Genomic DNA, 9,582 nt, shown 5'->3' on the forward strand with positions numbered 1-9,582 from the left:
TTTAGTATTATGGTTGAGTACATGTATCCGAGGACAAAGCACTCACTATGGTAGATTTTTCACAACCTTCTCCATGGGGTAATCCTTGGTAGATTTTATCGGCTGTGGATGTGGAGGGCTCGAGGAAGCTGCAGCAGGCTCGTGGCACTGGTGTAGCTATGGACGCGGATAGCTCGATGTAGGAGCAGCAGCGTGCATCAGTGGAGGCTCGCGGCTGGGTGAGGAGGGGGGCTCTATATTCCCCCGTCCGCTTGGTGATCTCCCACATGGAACGGTCGCTCGAAGAAGTTGAGGTTGTGGAGAGCGTGCGCTGAGATTCGTGCGCCCGAATCCAACGGCTCCAGTGTGTTCGCTGGAAAAACGTTCGCATGAACGTCAGCACAATAACATTTGTGGCAATATATGGGCCGGGCCGAGCCGGGCTATCCGCGACCCTGCCCTCCTCTCTTTCCCTCCCACTCCTCCCTCCCCGCCGCCGCCTCCTCTCCCCCCCGCCGCCGCCGCCTCTCCCACCGGCTCGATGGACCAGACGCCGCGGCGCCGCCGCCGGAGACGCGCCGAGGCCGCCCCCTCCGATGGCGCCCCGGACACGGCGGAGTACAGCCTCGACGAGCCGACCATGGCGGAGAAGCTCGCGGCCCTGAGTCCGCCCGCCGACGCGGCGGGCGTCGCCGCCGTGGTGCCCCCCAGCGCCGACTCCGTCCACATCCTGCTCAGGCAGGCCCTGCAGGCCGACGACCGCGCCGCGCTGCTCGGCTGCCTGTACAACAGAGACGCCAAGGTATCTGAGCTCCTCATCCGTGGCATGGTGCAATGGCATTTTGATAGCTGGTAGCATCATCGTCAGCGCAGCATAGGCTACAGTTTCGTTCGTAGGGTCCGAGCCTCGAGCTCGTCGCGCAGATTAGGAAGCGATGTTTGTGCAGCTTGTCAGCCTCCCATGGCCGATCACCCCTGGCTCGGTCCAAAGTTCAGGAAGACAGCCACTTTGAGCTTCTGCCCAGTTAAAATTTGAGCTGTGTGTTTGTTTGGTAGGGTTGTGCATTGCACATGGGCAATGGATTCCATGAGCGCGGGCACGAGTTCGTCGCACAAATTAGGGCGGAATGGTTGTAGAACTCCCCATGGCCAATCGCTCTTGGCTTAGTCACACATTTAGGAAGACAATTTGTAGGTTTAGTTCCGGCTCGATGGAAACTGAACGCGTTTTATTTTGGTTGGATTGTATGTTACCCATTTACAACGAATCCCACGAAGTTAAGACGGCAAAGTTATGACGAGAACCGCTGATACTGTCCCAAACCCAAAATGAAATTACCCCCAACAGCTATTGCCCGTGCTCCAGCACCGCCACGGCCTTGGTTTGATTAGCCGGTTACTCTCCTTGTGGCAACCTGCTGGTTATTAGACAGCTGTTATGTGTTACTATTAAACATTGTGAAACTCTGAGTATCAGTTGTTCTTTATGCAATTAGGTCGTCAAATCTGATAGTTCCTAACCCAATGTCTTGTCTTACATGCAGGTTATCGTGAAGTCGGTATCACTCCTGACGCCAGCAGACGCTGTGAAGTTCCTCAAATCCCTGATATCGCTCATGCAGTCTAGGTAAGATGATGCTTCCGAGCCACTCTGCCAATTTAGCAACAAAACGGCTGGACGTTTACGTGGCGTGCGTTCCGCGAGCATGAAAGCTTCTGAATTCAGTTAATTTCTTGCGTTGAAACGTTTGGCTGGGTTTAACACGAGCCACTGAAAGTCTCAAACATTGTTTCTGCTTGCGTACCCTCACATTTTGCATAGAGGTTTCATAACTGGTCTGCTTTTTCGTTTTCGCCTCGGCAGGGGTTCAGTGCTGGTTTGCTTGCTCCCATGGCTTCAAGCTCTGCTTAGCCGGCACATGAGCAGCATAGTGTCTCAGGATTCCTCTCTGCTGCTGCTCAACTCGCTTTATCAGGTGAGCATTTTGCTTCAAATTAACAGCCGTAGAGATGTGCTAATATGAGGTACAATTAATAGCAGTTCTTGTTTCTGGACTGTAATGTTACTTGGTGCACCCCTTTTCAGCTGATTGACGCAAGAACATCGACCTTCGCATCGTCGCTCAAACTGTCTACGTGCCTAGACTATCATTTCAGCGAGGTAGGTTCTCCTCTCCTGTCTACCCGCATTGCAACCTCGTGCTTGCGTGTGTGTGTGTGTGTGTGATTCAAGCATGTATATTCCAGATCTGCGATGATGAATCCGATGAAGAAGAGGGAGGCCCTCCGCTTATCTACGAGGACGTGGATTCTGATGAGGAAGATTCTGAAGTTGATGATGCTATGGAAACCGAGGACAAGGGGAGTGATGGGGAAGATTCCGAGGTCGACGATGCCATGGAGAGAGAGAGAAAGGGGACCGACAAGGAAGAGTCTGAAGTTGATGATGAGTGAAAGAGATCACAACATTTGAACCCTGGTTACTAGTAACTGTACTGTAACTCCATTTTGTTGTGTCACAAACAAGAAGTTTTGGTCATGGTGAAAAATCCTTTGAATTTGTGTTTGTTGGTCATTATGTTTGCTTTGTGATAACAAATTCATCAGTGGTCAGTTTAGATGGCATACACCAAACTCAAAAATTGATGAATTGATACCGTAAACAAATTGGTTAACCAAATAGGTATACCCACATCACACATTCATTCATAAACCAATTTGTAGAGTTGAAGATTCATGAGGTACAAATTCCATCACGCATGCTACCAAAATATGTAAACGAGATGGCAGAAACAGCCTGTTGAACTCTAACTAGATAAAAAAAAAGAACAAGTATTTAACGAAGAACCAAGGTAACAAGAGCACATCTTCAGCATATACAGGACACAAACTCAGCCTCCTCTCCACATGTATATTTTTCACGAACGAACATTCTCCACCATTATCCACCGGTATCACTTTCCAGAATCCAGAACGATCGAGATTTCATACACATAAACCACTTGATACTTCGGATGTTTCGGGCCAAAAATTCGGAAGAAACATGCTCCTTTCCACATCGATGAAGACTCATGTTTGTGGCGGCATGTTCGCGTAGAGGAACGTGTAGAAGAGTCCCACCTCAGGCATGCTTCGGATGGTCTGGATGTGCTTGTTCTTGCTTGGTTCCTCGAGCAGCGTTGAGCTCAGTTGGGCCACTCTAGCCAAGAGCTTTGCCAAGGGCAGTCCCGACGGAGGAAGCGCGGCTCCAACCTGTGCACGCAAATCCTCTATCACCAAATCAGCTACCTTCCTCAATGACATGTCCATGATATTTCTGAAATCGTCGCTGCAAACACAGGGTGCCAATAGGATGATGTGAGATACTCATTGAGTTTCTTTCGAAGAAAAATGCAGATGCCAACAGAGTTGGACAATAGATGTGTTCTCGACGACAAACATGGAAATTACTATCCTGTACAGTAAGCAAATACCACTAACTCCACTATAACAATCAAATATGTCTGTTCTTGTTTTGCAATAGAGCTAACGGCCTCAAATCATGTCAACAACAGTTTAAGTTATAAGAAAATGAGATTATTCAATACAAACCCAGACACTAGCAAAAAACCAACATTAATACCAGACCGTTTCTACTAATAAACTGGAACACAAATTTTGAATAACGTCAGTTTCTTGCTGGTCAGGGCACCGTTTAGCAATTCAGATTATCAGCGATAAGCATGGACAATTAACTATCATCTACAGTAAGCAAGTGCGACAACTCCACTATAACAATCAAACATGTTTGTTTTCTCGTTGGTAACGGCCTACAAAACGTGTCAATAACAGTTCATGCTATAAGAAAAATGAGGTCATTCAATACAAAACCAGATACTAGCATGTATCAAATTTTATACCAGACAGTTTTGCATTATTACTGGAGCACAAATTTTGAATGAAGGTTATTTTTTGCCAGTTAGGGCTCAGAATTGCCAGTTATCAATTCAAATTATCCCCTCTGTTTTCCTTTGGTTCTCAAACAACATATTTAAATGGCTAGTAGCTAAATCAGCAAAAACAATAGCTCAAAACAACATAGCAGTCCCAGAGCTACAATACTACCAGTACCCAGCAACACGGAATGGTACAACTGGCAACCAGCTGTTTTTTGTTGTCTCCTCCAGATATGAACATGATATAAATCAATCCCAAATCCCAAAATAGATACTGTTATTGCTGCAGTAGTAACCTCTTCATAAGAACAATGCATCATGTATGAGTATGTTACTGACAAAGAAAATTTACTGCAGCACCACCTTGCATTAACATTTCCCTTGTTTTCATTTCATCAATATTTAAAAACTCAAACAAACACACTAGTTGCTTATGTATGAAACGACATACGGTATATGGATTACAGTGTGTTGATTTAACATCTTGAAAAGATAATTATTGAAAGAAAATGTAATGATTGGTAGCCATATGAAAGATCTAAGACAACAGACGCATTGCGGAGCAAATTACAGTATTACTAAACCCTGCATATATCGTGAATTTACAATACATATTCTGCATTACCTTGCCAACACCATGCGTGTCTCAGTCATTAGCTGGTCAAGCTTTCCAACATCCATTAGAAGAGATGAGTCATCAAAGCCGCTGCTCGACACAGCCATCAACTGTGCATAGCGATTGGCGTTTTCAGGTACAATAAAATTTATCCATGAGTTGCCTTCACACAGACTCATGAACTGCTCCGATATCTGTAACATCGTTTGTGATACTTGGTCCATGCTCATAGGGTCTTTCAGTTGCTTCCTGCATGTTTTTCCCATGGTAGTATCAGTACAGGAAACACACATGTTATAAAGTACGAGGTAATTTAAGCAAAATGAGGAAGTATACACTTGGCGAAACGTAACTCTGCTATAATAAAATAATTAATTTCGTCATGTAAGGTTGCAACAATGATCAAAGGGGCCCCTACTCTAAATGATAAAATAAGTATTCTCTTGATGAATCAGTACTCTGCCATAAAGGGATTTTGTCTTGTAAAAGTGCGACAATAATTTCCCTAGGGGCCTTTAAATTTTATTTGTCTCTACTCATTGGATGCTGAACACGCTGTTGAATATGATAATTTACTGACATGGTGACAGAATAATCATGCGGATAGGGGAAGAAATATTTACTCTTTCAAAATTTCTGTTGCAGCATGTTGCATTTGCCTGATCAATGCAGTGATACCATATGTTGCAAGGTAGTCAGCAGTTCCAAGAAAGTCCTTATGTCCATTGCCGCTAAAAGTATCAGATTCCGCCTACACAGAAGCGAGATATTTCAATGTCAGGCAGCAGAGTATGGTCTCCAGTGAAGTCACCGTTGTAGCATAATACAATTGTTTGCGCGTCACATGTGCAATGATCAATACAAGGGGAAAACCAAATAAAGCAGCCATAACTTATGCATATAGGGGAATCACTCAAGAATAAAATGGATCACGAATTTACCTGCAATTGAGCACCATCTGTACCACGAGCAAAGTCCAAGTAGAGATGTCTGCCTAATATGGTGACCTGGACTCTAACATATAAGCTCAGCAATGTCATGGCCCACATTGAAGACACTGTCCTTGTGAAACCTAGGGGGGGTAGAGAAGAAGTAACAAGAGTTAAATGACATGGAATCAGCAGCCTAATGCTTTGACATCACAGATGAGACAGGGAAGAAGAAAATAAACAGGCCATGAATGAGGACGAGATGAACCACGGAATCATACTCAGAATTTTAATCTTCTCCCAGGTCTCGTACTTGTCCTCTGGCGTCAGCTCTCCCTTCCCTTGCAGCAGCCTCTCGGTCAGGTGCGAAATATCCAGCTCCTCCATTATCCGCGAGCGTAGGTAGTGCATAGCAAACGGCAGCGTGGTTGTGTCCGAGATCCTCTGCACCTTCTCAAAATGGGCTTGCAACCTGACAGAGAGTTGCAGAGAACGGTCATGAAGGAGCCTATGATACTACTACATGAATTTCAACATCTCACTGAATATGTGGTGCATCACAGAACTACTACTGCCCCATATCACCACGAAGACATAATAAACTCAATGAGCCGACTGTAGTTTGCTAGCACTAAGATGAATCAATTGCATAGCTGCCGCTGCGGTCGCCGATTTAGAACATAGCCACATACACACGTAAGCAAGAAAATGCAAGACAGAAAACAAATCTGGCGGTGGTTTTGGTTTGTGTGCTCACTGATTCTTGATGATCTCGTCGGCGGCGCGCTCCTCCTCGGCGCGCTGCTCCACCCGGACGAGCTGCTTCTGGTGCGCGTCGTAGAAGCGGTAGGCCGCGTAGCCGGCCCCGGCGACGCCCAGCGAGAGGAGCATCTTCCACCGGTGCCGCGCCCAGAAGGCCTTCCCGGGGGCGGAGCCTAGCTGGAACATGGCGGCCCGGGCGGGGCGGCGACGCGGGCGAAACCCTAGCCGCTTGCCGCGCGGGAGGGACGGCGGCGGTCGGGTTCGCGGTCAGGCGGGCACGCGGAGGTAGGCAGGCTGGGGCGAGCGAGGAGGAGGGCGGCGACGGCGGTGGGGAAGAGGAGGGCGGCGACGGCCGGCCGGCGGGTGGGAGGGGATCTGCGCGTGGTGGCGGAGACGGGGGTCCGACTCCGATCGGTGACGTCACCAGTGGGGGATAAGGGCCTGGGGGAAATCGTTGGATGTAAAAATGGTTCGAATACAAATCAAACAGTTCAGTTTTTTTCTCTATAAACGAGTACGAACGCAAAATTCAAATACGTATTTTCGTTCGTTGCTTTGCATCAACATCTAGATATCGATCAATCAAATGCGATTAGAATGTTACGGTAAAATGTCCACTTTATTCGGGAATCCGTATGTAAGGTTATTAGTAGTTAGAGCATCTCCAGTCGCGCCCCCAACAGGCCCCCCGGGGCGACTTTTTCCGCGCCGGCGACGAAAAAAAAAACAGTCGCGCCCTCAAGACGTCGAAATCCGCCGGCTCGGCCTGTTTTTGGGCCCGACGATTGCAGGCCGAACCCAGCGCACTGGGGGCGCTCGGGGGCTCCGGCGGAAGGGGAAGACATGCCTGGGCCACACTGCCAGGCGAAAAGTCAAGGAAATCGTCTAGATTCGCCCCCCACCCCCGCACGCTCGGCCACCACTGTGCCAATCCCGGCGCCGCCCACCGCCCAGCACTGCTAGATAGGCCATTCCCCGCCGGAAAAGAGAGAAGGTTTCGCCGCGGCAACCTCTCCACCACCATTTGGGCGAGTTTTCCGACGCTCCGGCCGCGCAGGGCGGTACACCGGTGGTTGTGCGCCCACCACGCGCGCCAGGTGTTCGTCGGTTTGTCTGCTCGGCGATGGACTCGAACGACGAGGAGGCGCTCGCATCGCTGCTGGCAGAGGAAGACGATGCCGACGTCCAGGACGAGGAACATCTCATGGTCCTCGCCGCCCTCGCCGTCCTGCTCGCGAGCAATGAAAAACCGCGGCGAGGTGGCTCGGCGCCGGGGGGCTGAAAGCAGAGAACCGACATCGTCTGAAAGGCTATTGCATGCTCTACTCCGACTACTTCGCCGACGCTCTACTTCACGGCGACAAAGTGTTCCGACGTCGTTATCGGATGAGCCGAAAGCTTTTCCTCAGGATTGTGAATTCCATCTAGGAGTTCGACAACTACTTCAAGTGCAAGAAGGATTGCACCGGCAAACTTGGATTCACCTCAATCCATAAGTGCACAACAGCTATGAGGATGCTTGCATACAGAGCTCCCGGTGATTCACTCGACGACTATGGGCGCATGGCCGAGTCCATGACCATCGAGTGTTTCTACAAGTTCGGCAGGGTAATGGTGGCAATGTTTGGACCGCAACACTTGCGATCACCAAATGCTAAAGACACTACTCGGATCCTAGCACAAAATGCAGCAAGAGGATTTCCTGGGATGCTTGAAAGCATCTATTGCATACATTGGAAATGGAAGAACTATCCATTTGCTTGGCAGGGGATGTACAAAGGCGCCAAAGGCGGTTGCAGTGTGATACTTGAGGCAGTGGCCACACATGACCTCTGGATTTGGCACTCCTTCTTTGGTATGCCAGGAACTCACAATGACATCAACGTGCTGCAGTGCTCCCCTGTCTTTGCCGAGCTTGTTGAAGGTCATTATCCTCCGGTGAACTTCGAGGTCAATGGGCGGCACTACAACAAGGGATACTACCTAGCCGATTGCATCTATTCGAGATGGTCTACGTTTGTGAAGACTATCTCAAACATTGTGCCAGGAGGCAAGAAGTCCCACTTTGCGAAGGTTCAGGAGGTTTGCAGGAAGGATGTCGAATGGGCATTTGGTGTGCTCCACTCTCGATTTGCTGTTGTCCGATACCCTGCTCAGACCTGTGTGAAAGATCAAATGTAGGAGATCATGACTTGCTGTGTCATCTTGCACAACATGATCATTGAGAGCGAGCAGGAAGAGCCAGTGTTTGACACTGAATCATATTATAGGCAGGGTCCTCTTGCGCAAGTTGATCACCAGCTACCGGCAGTCTGGACTGCCTTTCTCAATACGCGCCAGGAGATCCAAGACTCACAGGTACATCAACAACTGCAGCAGGATCTGGTGATGAAATATGAGTTTTCATTTGTTGAACTATATAATTTGCATTGAACTATTTGTTGTTGAACTATTTGATTTCTATTGATTTTCTATGATGAACTATGTGATAAATAAATTACTTTTGTTGAATTCGCGCCGAACCACGGTGAATATGGCCCGGTTTTTCGCCGAACGTGGGCCGGAAAGGGGGCACATTTGCGTCAAAAATGGGCCGATACCGGCGCCTGGGGGCGACGGCTGGGAACCCAATCTTCCCCAGAGCCGATTTTAGCGCCGGCTCGCCCCCAGGCGGCGATTTTAAAGCCTCGGGGGGGGGGGGGGGCAACGACTGGAGATGCTCTTACTGGCAGTAACAGGTAGTACACGTCGCGCTTCGTTGGTTGCTCTGGAAGTGAGAGTTACTTTTTCTTAGCTTTTGAATCTGAGTTAAAAGCCCGTGCGTAGCTACGAGTTTCTAGCTCCAACGCAAAAGAACTTCCATTCTCCGGGTCATCCTCTCGCGGCGCTCCCGTGGGCGCCCCGAGGGGAACCCATCCCGGCCGCCGCCTCTCTCCTCCCTCCTCTGCCCACCTCCCTCGCCGCCGCCCGGTGGCGCCGCCGGGCGAAGCCAGGCCGGCCGGGGCGGCGGCGGGGCCTTCCTTTCCCCTCCGCCCATGGTCATGGCCGGCGCGGGACGGCTTCCCGAGCGGGGGCGCTAGCCTATGGCGGGGGCTAGCGGCGCGGCGGCGCTCCGTCGGGGTGGCCTGCCTTGGCGGCGACCTGATGGGCGGCCGCGGCGCGGCGGCTGCGGCGGGTCAGATCGGGCGGTGGCGGGCCGGCACGCCTCCGGCTAGATCCGCGCGGATTTGGTCCCTGGCGGTAGCGGGCGTCGCGGGGTGGCAGCGCAGGTCCTCGTGAGCTCTGCATAGAGGTGGATTGCAGCGGCGTGGCTGCAACCACGTGGTCGGCCGGTCTGCGCGCAGCGGCGGCGGGACTGCTC

At 50.1% G+C, this 9,582-nt stretch overlaps 2 protein-coding genes across 2 annotated transcripts; one reads left to right on the plus strand and one right to left on the minus strand.

Moving 5' to 3' along the window:
• Positions 1-430: 430 nt before the first annotated feature.
• Positions 431-2,554, plus strand: LOC123110095 (WD repeat-containing protein 43). Its single transcript, XM_044530527.1, has 5 exons — positions 431-781; positions 1,524-1,606; positions 1,844-1,955; positions 2,066-2,140; positions 2,227-2,554. Exons 1-5 carry the CDS (start codon positions 521-523, stop codon positions 2,431-2,433), a joined length of 738 nt encoding a protein of 245 aa, XP_044386462.1. The 5' UTR covers positions 431-520; the 3' UTR covers positions 2,434-2,554.
• A 96-nt stretch (positions 2,555-2,650) lies between these two features.
• On the minus strand, positions 2,651-6,661 carry LOC123110094 (peroxisome biogenesis protein 3-2). The gene is made up of 6 exons (XM_044530526.1): positions 6,217-6,661; positions 5,741-5,931; positions 5,472-5,602; positions 5,154-5,281; positions 4,540-4,779; positions 2,651-3,307 (listed from the first exon to the last, which is right to left on the minus strand). Exons 1-6 carry the CDS (start codon positions 6,405-6,407, stop codon positions 3,049-3,051), a joined length of 1,140 nt encoding a protein of 379 aa, XP_044386461.1. The 5' UTR covers positions 6,408-6,661; the 3' UTR covers positions 2,651-3,048.
• Between the last annotated feature and the right edge of the window lie 2,921 nt (positions 6,662-9,582).

This window comes from Triticum aestivum, chromosome 5B (genome assembly GCF_018294505.1).
Source record: "Triticum aestivum cultivar Chinese Spring chromosome 5B, IWGSC CS RefSeq v2.1, whole genome shotgun sequence".
In the NCBI taxonomy this organism is placed as follows: Eukaryota; Viridiplantae; Streptophyta; class Magnoliopsida; order Poales; family Poaceae; genus Triticum; species Triticum aestivum.